The 14972-nt window shown below is 41.6% G+C and overlaps 1 protein-coding gene across 3 annotated transcripts in view; it reads left to right on the top strand.

Moving 5' to 3' along the window:
- MAP2K6 (mitogen-activated protein kinase kinase 6) overlaps positions 1-12784 on the top strand; it is a 133370-nt gene extending 120586 nt beyond the window's left edge. For 2 of the 3 annotated variants that reach the window (XM_057536245.1, XM_057536243.1), the window contains one exon: positions 578-759. In XM_057536245.1, the coding sequence (XP_057392228.1) occupies positions 578-655 (78 nt within the window). In that variant the 3' untranslated portion in view covers positions 656-759. Of the gene's footprint in view, positions 1-577; positions 760-7453 lie in introns of those variants that run through there. The other variant, XM_057536244.1, reaches the window with a different exon arrangement.
- Positions 12785-14972: the final 2188 nt, after the last annotated feature.

Here is a 14972-nt window from a genome sequence, read left to right as displayed (position 1 = left end):
TTGGACCATCTTTGCTATTCCTTGTATTTTACCAGGGATGGATGTATATAGCTAGTTACATGTGTATATTTTAAAGCAGTAGATACACTGTCATGAAAATATATACCAAAATGGGAGGAGCAGCAGCCAAGCAATATCTTTAAAAAGTTTGCACAGGGGAGGGTGGGATGAATTGGGAGATTCGGTTTGACATAAATACACTACCATGTGTAAAATACATAGCTAGTGGGAACTTGCTGTAGAGCACAGGGAGCTCAGCTCGGTGCTCTGTGACGACCTAGACGGGTGGGATTGGGAGGGGGCAGGTCCAAGAGGGAGGGGATATATGTATACATATAGTTGATTCACTTCATTGTACAGCAGAAACTAACACAGCATTGTAAAGCAATTATACTCCAATTAAAAAAAAAAGTTTGCATCACTAAATGTGTACTTGGTTTGGGAGGCGGTAGGAAGAGTCCAGTTTAGCCCTGATAGGGGTACTTAATTTGTTGACTAACCAGATCTGTTAATTTGGTAATCTCATGCATTGTCAGTGACAGGTATTAATACCAGGTATTTTTCTTTTCTCTACCAGCACCATCCATTTTTCACCCTACACGAATCCAAAGCGACAGACGTGGCATCTTTTGTAAAATCGATTCTTGGAGACTAAAAACAATGGACTCCATCAGTTGACCCTCCTGTGGATTGGTGGGTTTACGGGGTGAAGCAAGTTCACTAAAGCGCCAATAGAAACTCATCTTTGAGATAATTTAACCGTGCCTCTCAGAAGGTTTTTTTCTCCCCATTTCCTTTTTCTTTTTCCCCTCCAAAGGGGGCCTTGGAATCTATAGTATAGAATGAACTGTCTAGATGGAAGAAATATGATAAAGGCTTAGGACTTAAAAAGGTGATTAAATATTTAATAATGTATCATATGAGTCCTTAGGCTTTTCAGACTTCTCTTGTTCTTTACAAAATGAAAGTATTGGCTCTGGTAAAAAGGTGCTACAGTGGTGATGAAATTGTAAGTAGATCTGTGGTCTGTCCCACTTATTATTTTAATATTTATGTTTAAGCGCTTGGTTGAAAAGATGCCATTTTATGCGAGGAGGGAGAGACAAAAGACAAGATTGGGTTGGCAGTATTTATAGGCTTTTTCATTTTTTAAGTTCAGTCGTGTCTGTGGTCCAGAAGAAGTTATTTAGTGTGCATCTTTAAGAGTATTACACAAGTATCCACCAGGAGCTCTTGTGAAGTGTCTGTCCCAGCTTTGTGGCTGCTGCCGTGTTCCTAAATTTCCGCTCCATCCTGGGTAATAACCACATGTTCTGGCGAAGCGGCAAGGTATCCTGGTCATACTCTTTTCCCAACTTTGGAAAACATAGAATCACTTTTATCACAGCTCAAATAGTCACAGATTTGGTTCTCTTGACATCTGTATTATACTATTAACGGAACGTGATTTGTGATGTGATTTTCTATCATCTGTCTATCCTTCTACGTGTGCGTGCGCGCATGTGTGTGTTTGTATTTGATGTCACAAATTCTGCCAAATGGCTCTTATAAATAACGTCTAATATCTATAAATAACATCTAAGGAGGACGTTTGTCAGTCCTAAGGGGAAATACGTCAAACCACACAGAGAATCAGTGCCTTCCTCTGCTTTTCCCCCTCCTACAATGTATAAGCCCCAAGGATTGCCTTTGTCGTTACTGTACTCTTGCGCTTTTTTTGGGTTTTGTTTTCTGTTCAATGAAGAAGACTTACTATAAATGGAAGGGCTGCAGTAGAAGAAAATTAAAGGCAGTGAGTCGTTCTCTGATACGGTGAGAAGGTAATGGGAAGGGTTGAATGAATTCCTGGAAGTAGAGGCCACGCTTCCACAGGCTAAGTTCAAGGCACGTCCTCTTCAGCAGTGGATCGCTCCACGGTGGGAGGCCAGCTCCACGGTGGGAGGCCAGCTCCACGGTGGGAGGCCAGCTCCACGGTGGATTCCTAACAGGTTGACGAAGCAACAAAAGCTCTTTCTCATGGCCAGATACACCCATGGGTTCTCTGATTTGGGGCTCGAGGTTCCTCAAAGGTCAAAGAGTGAAGTGGTCCACAGGGAAAATACGACTGATAACCACCAGGAAGCATTGCTTTTGGACACTGTTAATACAAAGCTACTCTTGCAGCACAAGGGCAGAGGATTTTTATTAAAAGAAAAAAAAACACACTCTGTTCCTTTCTTTGCCTCAAGTTCACAAATATGGAGAGAAGACTGCTCCCTTGAATACTCTGCTTTTTTCCTTTTAGATTTTGAAGTGCAATCATATCTTTTTCTCTCTTCGCATGTTTCCCTTGTTCTTGGCATCCAGTTCATGCCCAGAGAGGGTATGGCTCGTCCATACACTTCTTCATCTTCAGTTCCAAGACATACCTGTTTGATAAACATCAAATTCATCTGCTTTGATGCTACCCCGGTCTTCATCTTTTTCCAGCCAGAAAAAACGGGTATTATTCCAGTTATTATTGCCATTCACTTTCCTACCTGTCTTTCTAAATCTGGAAGTTTCTCTCTTTGAGACCCAGAGAAAAAAATCACAACTGTATTCATTCATCTTCTGAAAAAAGAAAGTAGCAGAAAAAAATCTGAGGCCATTTCATGACAGTTTTTGGTGAAATATGTAAAGCAAGACATCTATCTGGTCTGGGTCAGACTACTCTTACCTCTTGTTCAGTGTGATTTCTACTTTGAAATTTTCTTAACTAACTGTGTGTCTCATGTGTACCCCTCTCCAGTCTGTGAGCCCAGGGTCTGGCCTTGCAAAACAAGCACACCGGGGAGAGGAGTTAGTCAATGGTGCTCAATCCTGGCGCACACTGGGATCACTGGGGGCTTGTGAACACTGTTAATGCCAAGGTCCCAGAGATTCGCACTTAATTGGTCAGGGTAGGACCTGGGGGTTGGCATTTTTTACAGGCCACTATTGTGATTCTGATGTGCAGCAGGGTTGAGAATATGGTCTACTACCCCCTAAGGAGAGAGATGGAATACTGATTTGAAATTTGGGATACCTTTTCCCCATAGAAACGATGTTCTACATGGTGATTAGGTATCTTATGTACTAAAGTAGAGTGGCCTGATAGCCTTACGAGTCTAAAGTTTCCGATTTTTTTTAGAACTGTGTTATAAGTTCTAAACAACTAATTTTAAAATAAATATAGAGATGCATAAACTATATTTAAGTTGATGTAAGTTGGGAGTCTCCTGTACATACATACGTCTGTGTGTGTGTGTGTGTGTGTGTGTGTGGAGAGAGAGAGAGAGAGAGAGAGAGAGAAGACATCCCTGTCCAGGGATGATACTCAAAATATTTAATGTGCTACCAGCATGGACCATCTGAATGTTAGCCTTGCGTATAATTATCAGTGTATCAGAAAGTCGATATATCTCTATAAAAGAGATCATGCTCTTTTTTCCACAAATGTATTTGATTTGGTGTGATATAATTACCCACATTATATATTGTCTTTATGTTGATAAAAATATCCATTTCTCTATATATTGTTGGCTTCAGAGGTATGCCAAAAAAGTAATGTGAATGACTTTTAGGACAATTGCCATTTATGTGTGTGTATCAGGTAAGGATTGCCCTTCAGAGGAACCACTTTCAGGATTATTTATGTGAATAATGCTACTAAATATCTTGGCCACTTCTCTTTCAGAAAAGGCTTCAGAATCCACTTCCTCCCCCATACGTGTTACATGTGGAATCATCATTTTATAATTACTCCTTAGTTGCTTGTTTGTTTTTACAAAAATCCTTACCAGGTATTTTCCTCTTTGTTTTACCCACCTTGTGTATCAGACTTAGCACCAAGCTGTGCTTGGCAACTTCCAGAAGTCAAATTTGCCGTCACAGCTGGAGTTTTACCATGAAGACTTTTAAATGTCTTTTTAAAAGACCATGCATTGGCTCTGAAGATAATTTCAAATGTAGATTTCTCAAAAAAGCACGTGTTCGTTTTTAAGCAAAGTCAACCTCCCTGGAATAAGTGTAGAGCCTCCCCAGTGGTGACTAAAGGAGAAGGAACTCACATAGATGTGTGTATTTCATGATAAAATATCAGATAGTCCCCGATTTCCCACCTGGCAACTTCTATCAGTCCCGATGTGGAAGAACCGTCTGTTCTTCTAGTGTCTGTGTTTGCTCACACTGATGTAATCAGAACAAATTGGTTACATAAGCCGCTTCTCTTCTGCTTACACAGTCTGAGATGGAAAATGAGTATGTGTGCGTACAGCCCAAAGTTGTTTGTCTTTTACCGTGCTTGTATATCCTCCAAGCCTAACCCAAAAATGTATATGCCAGAGATTTCCAAACATCCTCTGTTCAGGGTGCCATTGACTGTCTTAGTAACTTTTTCCACGGTGCCCTAGGCCAAAAGAAATACTTAACAGTTCCATTTATTAAGTTGTTAGGTCCACACAGCTTTTTTTTTTTCATGTTAAAACAATTTATTAAACTAGTAAGGAGAAGTTGGTAATTGAAATGACAATAAACAGTACCATTTACAGGAGAATCAAAAACCTCAAAATGCTTAGGGACAGATTTAGCAAAATAGACACAACACCTGAACAGTGAAAACTATACAATGTTTCAGAGAGAAACAAAGGAGACCTAAATAAATGGAGCGAAATATTATGTTCCTGCATTGGAAGATATTGTTTTCATATCAGTTCTTTCCAAATTGATTTATAGAATCAATGCACTCTCAATAAAAATTCCAGCAGGTTTTAAAAATATATAAATTGACAAGCTGACTCTAAAATTTATATAGAAGCACAAAAGATCTGTAATAGCTAAAACAGTTTTGAAATAAAAGAGCAAAGCTGGAGGACTTACACAGTTGTCCTTGGTACCCTTGGGGGATTGGTTCCAGGACACCCCATGGATACCAAAACCCATGGATGCTCAAGTCCCTTTTATAAAATGGTATAATATTTGCATATAATCTGTGCACATCCTCCCATACTAGGTTTACACAACTTAATTGTAGTAGTTTGCAGGATGTCCTACAGATGCCGCTGTGGTTCCCTCGAAAAGTTACGGTATCTTGTGTCCCTAGGAGTTTTCTGCGGAGTCTCAGGGTGTCTCAGCACACAGTTTGGGAACCACAGATATATGTTTTACTGATTTTTTTTTGCTCTGTCTACAGTTCGTGACCCTGAAAACGCAACTCTTGGTTACTCAGTCCTCTGTACGGCTTCACTTTTGTGTCTCATTATTGTTGCTGCTTGCCTCTCATTGATTAGGTTTTTAATTGAGGCCGTACCCTTCTTTGCTGTTTGTCAGCCCTGCGACCCTGATGTCATGGTCTAGAAAGTGAAACATTCCTTTACCCCAGCATTGGAGGAGGTCAGCCTTGAGGCTAAAGAGGCACTGTTTTCTGTGAATGCAGTTGATTTAGTATCTTTGGAACAGAATCACAAAGGAGGCAGAGAGGGGCGAATGTTTTTGTAGTTTAACTCTAAAAATGCTTTTGTTGACCAAGAGGCTTCACCAGCTCTGCTCAGAGAAACTACTCTGTTTCTCCCAAAGGTGTCGAACAAAACCCTTTATCTTTGGCCTGAAAGTGCAGTGGATACCTACTTCTTAATTTCCCAACCCCAATGCTTTTTTAGCTATGTAACGCCCTCTGACCTTGAAGCAGGATTCTTATTTTCATAAAATTCATTGGAGCTGGTAGTCAGACCTAGTAAAATGAATTAAACCTCTACTGTGCTGGGGATTTTGCCTTCTTAATGTCTGTCTATGATTTAAAGGGAGATTTCCTAGCTTAAAGGAATCTTCCAGGTTTATTAGCAAGTAGAAGGTGCAGTTTTCAATCCAACCCCTGAAGATTTACATGTTCAGATGGAAAAATGCCAGAGTAAAATCTAGGAAGAGGAAGTTACCAAACCTGATAGAACAGACAAAAGGTATTTTACTGTAGAAGGTCCATGTTCCTCTTATCTAGGGTGTGTGTGTGTGTGTGTAGCACTGTTTAATGTGCTAAGGATACTCTTTGGTTTTCTTTGGCTTTAAGTGGGGTACTCTGGATTGCTTTGAGACTCTGTTGAAAGCTAGGACCTCTCCCCTAGGAAAATGTATGCTGTACATGAGCACATAGTTTTGCAAACATTTTTCATTGTGGGAGAGGCGAGTAGAGTACAACCCCATAATATGACCAATAACTTCTGGCTCTGTAGAATGTGGACTGTGACAGCCGAGACCAGGGGTTGGATGAGCACAGTGAAAGCATCCATAAACAACAGCTAAGCCGATGAGCACAGTGCCGTGTTCCAATGAAACTTTACTTGCAAAATCAGGCAATGGGCCAGGCCATGGTTTGCCATAACCTGTTCTAGACCATCAAATACAAAACTCCAATTGATGAATTCTATGTATAGAGTTCTTCCATTTAGTGAGTATTTAGCTCAACTGCTGTTGAGGCAGATTAGGAAGATGGACATAGGAAAATGAATTCTGAAAAGATGGGGACTGTTCAATCCCATGAAAATTGCCTCTTAATTTCCTCAGGTAAATATTCTGCTCTGGAAGCCAATGGGACAATTTTCTTCAGATTAAATTGAGTATCCACCTTTTGCATTTCTATGCAATAACTTACTTCGTAACATGGAAATAAAGGCACACTTCTCCTACACGTTCACTGCATTCTCGTCTCTTAGCTTTGCATTTTGTTTCTCTTTGTGGTGTGATTCATGTGCAAGGAGAATCATGAACCCAGACACAAATCATTCGGTTTTCCTTCTTCCTGAACTGCATCAGGATTTGAGAATTTGGGAGGCCACATTAACCTCAGAAGTAGAAGGTAGATAGAATTCTTAAAATCTTCCAATTCATCCACCTCATCTGTTCGGCTGTCTTTGAAGAGAGTGATAAAGAATAGCTTGGGGTCAAAATACTTGTTCTCAGGTAGACTTAGAGCTATAGGAGACGCAGACCTACCCCTTGAATGCTATCCCTGGGCTTGGAGAGAGGAGACCGCTTTACCTTACTCCTTTTTTACGGGGCCTATGCTGGATGCCTCCTTTCTGATGTGACTGTCTTGGGTTGCCAGCCTTGCTTGAAGCTCTGGGCTCCACAGCCCTTGGTGAAAGTTCTGTTTTCTCCATGGGACTGTAACAACTGTATAATTTGCTTTGCTTCTGTCAGTAATTATCCTCTTTGCTGTACAGAATGCTATACAAATAACAGTCTGCCAGTTACCTAAGCTGTCTCTATTTTCTTCTTCCAGGACAACACATCTTCCTTAAAGCTACAGTCTCTTTACTGTCCAGAAACATTTTTTTTTTCCTGCTACATCATCAGGCGAACATAAAGTACACTTAAAATGATACCCGGAAACTCCTTAAGAGAGCATATTTAAGTATTTGATCTGGCAATTTACCTAAAAGAATGTTTTCTCTTCACCTAGGGAAATAAAACCTGAATTCCAGAGCCTTCAAAATGAAACTATCCTTCTGGGGGAAGCATATTGCCACCAAATACACCACTCACCACCTGTTCCTGGTGTCTGCAAAGAAGATGTGTCATTTTTCTGAGGTTTAGAGAGTCTGTGTTTACAGGTCTACAAATATCATTCTACCATTGCAGGTTTTCTAATGGAGCCATTTGGAATCAAGACTTCAGCTGGGGTTTATCTTTTCAGTTCCTGACCCAAACTCCTTTTGCAAGCAACATTTCTCTAAAAGCTTTTTTTGTATCTGAGGGAAGAGAACTGGGCCTCAGAAAAAACATAAAGCAAGGTCAAGGACTTTGTGATAGGGATTCTTTTCTTTAAAAAGAAGCCGACAGCACCTCATAACACAAACATGTGTTAACAGAATTTAAAAATATCCAGCCTTGTTCCCTTGGACTGTCAGTATCTTGACATCACTTGTATTTGTCATTTGAGCTAGGATATCAAGCCCTTTATTCTTGGGAGTTTACAGTTTGATTTTGGGAGATTTGCACTGTATTTCTTTCTTACAGTTGTCAGTATGGACATATGTCTCTGTGGACAGTTAATCTTGACACACGTGAGCTTTGCCCAGGTTACACTTTTGCATTTCTGGGTTTCAAGGTCTCTTTCAAGGAATGAGGCTAATGCTCTTATGACTTGGAGACTGAGTTCAGGGAAAGCACGGGGCAGTTTAAGGCACTTACTTGTGTCTTAATATAGGAGAAAACAAAACAAAACAGAACTTCCTAAGTAATCCCCAGGGTTTGTGGCTTCGGCCAGGCCATCAGGGTCTTTTCTGTTTTTCTTGAGTGCATTTGCTTGCTATTCCTCTGCCGTTTACAGATGCCCTGGGCTGACTTAACACTTCTGTGGAAAGGAAGTGATCCAACCATTTCCATATATCAAAAGTCAGAATCAGCAGTTTTGCATTGGTCTTGCCTACACGGACTCTATTGTTCTCGCCTACACGGACTCTATTGTTCTCGGATCGTGAAATGGTGAGGGACAGCTAAGAGAACTTGTAGCAAAGCTCTCATTCACAGTATAAGACCTTATAATAAAACTTCCATTTGGCCTTTAAAGAAGAGCAGCTGGGTTGGATATGTCTTCCTCCGAAGTCATATTCTACTGTGGCCAGAAATTAACAGTTAGCATCATTTGGTCACTACCAGTGTTTGTGTTGGAGCCTGCAAGCTATTTCAACAGAGCAAGTCAAGCCACTGCCATAGGGGACTGTCATTGGACTTTGTAGTTTAAGGCTGAACAGCGATGTGAAATTGTGCTTGGGGGCTCGAAGAAAAGATAAATGCAAAGGGCTGGCGCCCCGTGGAGGAGCAAGCTGATAAGAGAAGCAGACAGATATATCCCTTAATTTATTTTCAGTAATACTACAAAGATGATCTCCTACGGGAAAATACATCAAAAAACCAAGCCTTTATTATTATTTCTTTTCTTCAAAATACTGAACTATAAGAGGATTCAGAGAGTGGCATAAATTTGGATATGAGAAAATTCTCTCGTTTCCCTAGTGTCACTGATTCTACAGAGACCATTTAAACTGATGGCACCCAGAAAAAAAGGTAGATGATTAGAGGGGTGATAAAGCATTTTGAGAGCATGCAACCCATCTATCAGCTGCCTCCTGGGTAAGGAAAAATGAATACAAACCCGAGCCTCCCAACGTTTAGTTCCGGGGGAAACGTTTTTAAGAAAGGTGGACACCGAAGGTTATCTGACGAGCATACTTTTCTCACAATGCAGAGAACCATGCATGTTCACAGAAGTACACTACGGGTCTTCACCAGAAGAGCTAGAATTTATAATTTAAAACAAACACTCAAAGCTAGTTTGAATTTTCAGAAGCAGTGTGGAAGAAGTGGTTGCTCTATTTTCTTTTCTTCTGATCTCAAGTTGCCTATTGTATGTTCAATTCTCGGGGAGGTAAGAGTTAAGGGCACAGAAGTTGTTTCCAGACTATATTCATTGGTGCTTCCGGGGGGGGGGGGGGTCTCTTGTCAAAGAGGGAGGGAAGAGAGTGTGATAAAGGTCAACCTTGCCTATCTGAAACCCCTGTCAAACTCCAATCAGAATATCTGGCTATCAAAATTGTTCCCTTTAACTGGAAGTCTCTGTGGCTATTAAAGTCTTGGGCACTTAGGATGAAATGACCCATTGAGGACCACAAACAGCCCAAGAATCTGGGAGCTGTCTTCAACAGTATCTGTGTGTCCCTGATGTTTGCTGTCTTGAGTATGCTAACGGGGCTTGGAAGCGGAAGGGCAAGAGAGGGTCATGTATTTGCATTTTTAGGCACGCATCATTTGAAAGAAAATGCAGACACTGATCTGTGACGGCCACACATACAGATCCTTCAGTTGGTTATTACTGTAAAGTGGTTGAGAGTAACCTGACCTCAGTGACAAGGAAGTGGTGTCACTGGGATCTTGATGGGCAGTGGAATTTCTAAATTTCTACATTTGCAGAGGCGGGAACTGTCATTTTTGTTCATTGACACATAGGAAAAAAATAAAGCTCTTTGGACAGTGTTAGCACAGAGAAGGGTGCGTTCTGAGGCTCAAGCTGAAGGTCCCCACTGCTGGGTTTTACAAAGGTTGCAGGTGGAGAAGAGGAGTGGGTCCCTGGGGAAGCCCTTGGGAGCTGGAAACTGAGATAGTGTACCTGTCGTGAATGGAACGCAAGGGAACATTCAGACACCAGACGGATCGTATCAGGTGCCTTCTGCACACTCATCAAAAATCTGCGGTGAATTCTGACAGTGGTACCTTTGCCATCAAACCAAATTTAACAGCTGGGGTTCCACAGCAGCCATTTCAGAACTATTTGTGTCAAAATGTTACATTTGGCAACAATTTGTCGCGTTCGCAGCCAATCTCTGTGTGAAAGCCACCCGAGGAGGCTCGATTAAGAAAATTCAGACAATTTATCCGTCATCTTATCCATGTGTTTGTTTTGTTCTCTAGTCTCAAATTTATTTTCTGAGTGGAGTGATTTTTCCCTATGAACTGGAATGATGAAGTGATGTTTTAATAAAATAGGTATTTTTAGAGGAAAAATGTTTTCCTTCTGTAATTAACTTCCACAATTGGGACATATTTCCTACGCTACGGAATCATCACATGGGGTCATTTAAAGCTGAAAGAGGGGTTGGGGTATATCAACAGTTCAAATTGTTTATTTAAATACATGAACATTTTTCTATGTATTTTGTGAAAATATTGATGAGATGCTAGATATATACCTACTATATGGAATTGAACTTTACAAGAACTTTAGTTTTATAAGTGGGGTTCCCAGCTTCCTTTGTGCTTCAGTTTTACTGCTGAAAATGCTGCTTTCATTTATAAATCTGGTTTCATATGGAAAAAAAAAAAACCCCACCTTTTTCTTACCTTGTGTGAATTTTATGAGAGACCTTTTTTATTTGTATATATGATTGATTGTTTTCCTGTGTTGCACCCCAGCTTTGGTGTTAAGCCATGTTTACTGTAAAGACAGCTGTTGGGCAAGTGGAAACATGCCTGGTCTTTACAGTCCCTTGATGCTAGAAGAAAGTAATTCTAGGTGCTAGTTAGGAGGCCCTGCTATCTCTTCCTGGAACCTGATATATTCTGAAAGGAGATCGGAGAGGTTGTCACCCCTATCCTTCGAAACCCGTCTCTGGCACTGTGTCTCTGGAGAGTGTGAAAAAGAAGACTGACTCCCGTTTTGTGGATCCCCTCATCTTTGCTGCCATGTAGAGCACACTGCTGCCTTTCCTGGTGAACTTCATCTCTTCTCTGTGGATTGCCATATCTTTTCTTTATGGCTGAGGTGGGCTGGGCCGTAAAGTATGGAATTCATTATAAGTTTATACAGTAAAGACCTCTGAAGACTGTGGGTAGAATGTTTCCATGCCTTTGAGGTGCATGTTACATCTCTGTTTTGGCCTTGGGGACTTTTTGCTTGTGAGCTGAAGAAGGAAAGAAGAACTCGGGGGTCTATCCCTAACTCTGTGTGTGTTTTTCTACATGGGTATGTGTGGGGCAGCCTCCTTAAGGGGAAAACCTTCCTAACCATTGTATAGGGAAAGGGGAATTATGAATATCAACTGATAACTTCCAGGCAAAGCTTCAGTATTGTATTTAAAAACACCTGTTTTGAGGGGACGTGTACCTTTTGTCGTCTTTCCCGTGTCAGCTTTGGGGGGGGGCAGGCATGTCCATTTTAGCCTAGCTTTCCTGCTACCCAGCTTGTGTGCATTGTTGCTGTTGTTTTCGTTTAAACTACCGCTTATTGTAATTGGTGATGTTATCTCAAAATCTCGAAACCAAGGAAATATTGGGTTGGCCAAAAAGTTCATTCCCGGAAGCTAATGCGCAGGACTTGAGGTAGATGCAAGTATTAGCGTTGATGTAGGTTAAGTTTTAATAGAGTTACCAGAAATATCCTGGATTGAGGGATAAAGTGGCCTTAAAGAGGTCATGGTTGCTTTTAATATTGGGAGAAGCCACCTGTCCTAGGTCCTTATTCTTGAGAAACTCATCTTTTCATGTAAATGCTGTTGGTGGGCATACTTCACAGCCTGGATGGTTGGCCCCTAGCAGTCAGTAAACAAGGAATTATAAAAATTGCCAAGGGTGGGAGTAATTTTCTCTGACACAGGTCACTCAGTGGTGAAATTTCCAGACTGCCGCGCACAAAGCATAACTTCATAACCCCCTTTCCGACCTGAGCGCGGAACCGGAGCACAAGGTTCTGACGTGCTGCGAAGCAGTTCTTGGAATCTGTGTTCTTGACCACGGAGACGGCTGAGGTGTCGGACCACGTGACTGTTACGCGGCTCGCACGGCGGCCGCTCTGGCCTCCCCCCCACCACCTCGAGGAAAATGAGAATTTTCAAAGGAAAATGAAATCGGGAGATTAGGTCACACTTGGACTCCTCTGTGGATGAAGAGCTGACACTGATTTCCTATCTCAGGATACTCTTCGGTTTCCTACTGCTGCTGAGGAACGGGCTGCACACCCTGTATCTGGTCTCCGGATGCTTGTGTTCATGTGTGTAAGGCTTCACTCCAGGGGTGTTGTTTTCCATGTCGGGTCCATCTATGAACTGACTCGAATAACATGATGAAGATGGAGAAGATAGTAACAATGTCAAAAGACACCCCGCCACCTCTTTCTGTCAAAGTGCTTGCCCTGCGTTCACGGCTAGAACAAAGAACTAAGTCTTCAGGAGCCAGGTGTCCTCGAAAGAAAGGGTGTGTTGACCTCACAGGAAAATGTACAACCAATAAAAGACATTTCAAAAAGGGCAGTGAATCTATATTAATTGGGTTGTTCGTGGAAATCCTTTGTTCCAGAAATGCTGCTTTTGTGTGTAAATGCCCTGCAGGTAAAAGCTTTGCTGGAGCTCTGTATTCTCTTGTTCGCTCATCCATACTACCCCACTTCCCAAACATATGGGACAAAACATAACAAAACAACAGCATCACAGTCTTGAAGACTCATTAGAAAGCCATTTCATCTGCAGGGAACTTCAGACTCGATATTCCTAGGTTAGAAGTGAAGGCCATTATTTCATTATTAAAATCAGATGGCTTGTGGTGGGGATGAGTCCAGATGGCTGAAATGAAAAGATGAAGACCAAGACTTTCTGGCTTCCATGTGTTCCTGACACCGAACAATAGTGAACAATAGGCCATCTAGTTATTTGAGTTTTTCCTGGTCCTATACGTAATGCATGTAATATGAGGAAATTTGTCTTACACCTTTGGGTAGTGCCGCTGCCCGCAATGCAGATGTTCTGGGAAAGAAAAGGTTATTACATTACAGGTAAACAGGGCTGGGTCTGCAGAGTTCTCTGACTTCTCCTGTAAACTGAGTGGCTGGGCCTCGTTGGCTAGTACCCACGTTGCTCCAGTTTAGAGAGGAGCTGCTAGGTCTTGATGTTAACGGTTTGAGTGGGTCACCACTTACATCTGGAGGCACGCACTCACCTCTCTCTTGCTTGTTGCTTAAACAAGTGGGTGTTGCTGCATCAGGAGGTGACTCTTTTAAAAGTCCCTAGTAGTTCACCTCAGATTTACATCACTTCTACAGTTTGTTGGAATACAAAGTGGAGGGCTCACCTTACTTCTGCCGATATCATTCAAATGACTTTCCAATGACAACACACTCTATTATGCTGATTTTGAAGTCCTTCTCCCCCTGGAGTGTATTAAGATTGCTGCAGTCCGTCATCTTTCTTAGGTGATGGGCCTTCCTTGGCTTTAGGAATTTTAAGTTCCTCTAAGGGGTGAGGTGTGTGGAGGGGAACGGCATGAACACACACAAGATTCTCAGGCATCATATATGAAAGCTATTTTACCCACTTCTCCATTTTCCACAGGAATTTACAGCCAGTCCATATTTTCATACCTTAACATATCATCAGATAGTTAAAATGTGTTTCTTTTGATGGGGATAAGGCCTTCTTTCTTTCTTTCTGATTGTCTTGGGAAAGTTTTAAAGAGCTGAAGGGCCTCAAACACTTTCCCTAGTGCTGAATATCAACAAAGGTTTCACTTTGCCTCAACACAGCTCTCTCCTTCCATTATTCTGGTGCTCACCGCTCTCATCTCTTAGTTTAAGGTCCAGCCTTAAACTAAGAGATCAGACTTGTCTGGCAATAAACCCAAATTAGAAATGTCTAGTGCTGGGGCCTGCCCACACAATGGTGTCCTGATGGTCATTCAAGAAATAAGCTGGAGTGTAAGAAATGTTTTTCATGAATATCCACAGAGGAAGGTAGCAGCGTGAAGAACTTAAAGAAAAAGGACAGAGCGTAAGGACAGGGAACCAGAATCTGCCTCTAAGAAGCAAAAGGTTGCTTTAAAAAAAAAAACAAACCTTTTTGCAGTTTTGGTATAATGATTATACAATGCCAGGAATAGGCAAGAGCAGACTTTCCAGTTGGTCTGGTGGGCACTCTTCATGAAGTTAGAGCTAGAACTCTACAAGCAAAACCAATCCTCACTCACCCAATGGGCATTAGCTCTGGAATCCCTTTTCAGAAGTGAAGTAGCCATGCTAGTTTTGGGAAGCTTTGCCCTACCCTAGAGTTTGCCTTCTGGGACCTTGCTCTTCAGTGCCATCGCCCGGGAGCTTGCTGACAACCCACGGAAGAACCTGGAGGGCAACACTATCCCCAGGTGATTCATATTCACGTTGTAGCTTGAGAAAGAGTCTTGGTCTATCCAGCTCATCCAATTTTGAAGTTTCAGTTGTCAGACCTCAAATGTCGTTGCAATGCTTTCAACATTTACCCCACGTTACAGACAAAAGATGCCTCAGGAAGTGATCACCAGATTTATAAAGTAGAGTATCTATATTGGATGGAGGAATATATGTGTGAAAGTGTATTTAAATATATCAGCACTCTGATGTTTGGTTAAATACAGCTCCACCACCACCCCCCCCCCCTTTTTTTTTCATTGCAGGATTACTGAAAGGA

This window comes from Balaenoptera acutorostrata, chromosome 20 (genome assembly GCF_949987535.1).
Source record: "Balaenoptera acutorostrata chromosome 20, mBalAcu1.1, whole genome shotgun sequence".
NCBI lineage: Eukaryota > Metazoa > Chordata > Mammalia > Artiodactyla > Balaenopteridae > Balaenoptera > Balaenoptera acutorostrata.
The sequence above is the reverse complement of the archived record's forward strand: the minus strand, read 5'-3'. Positions and strand labels throughout refer to the sequence as shown.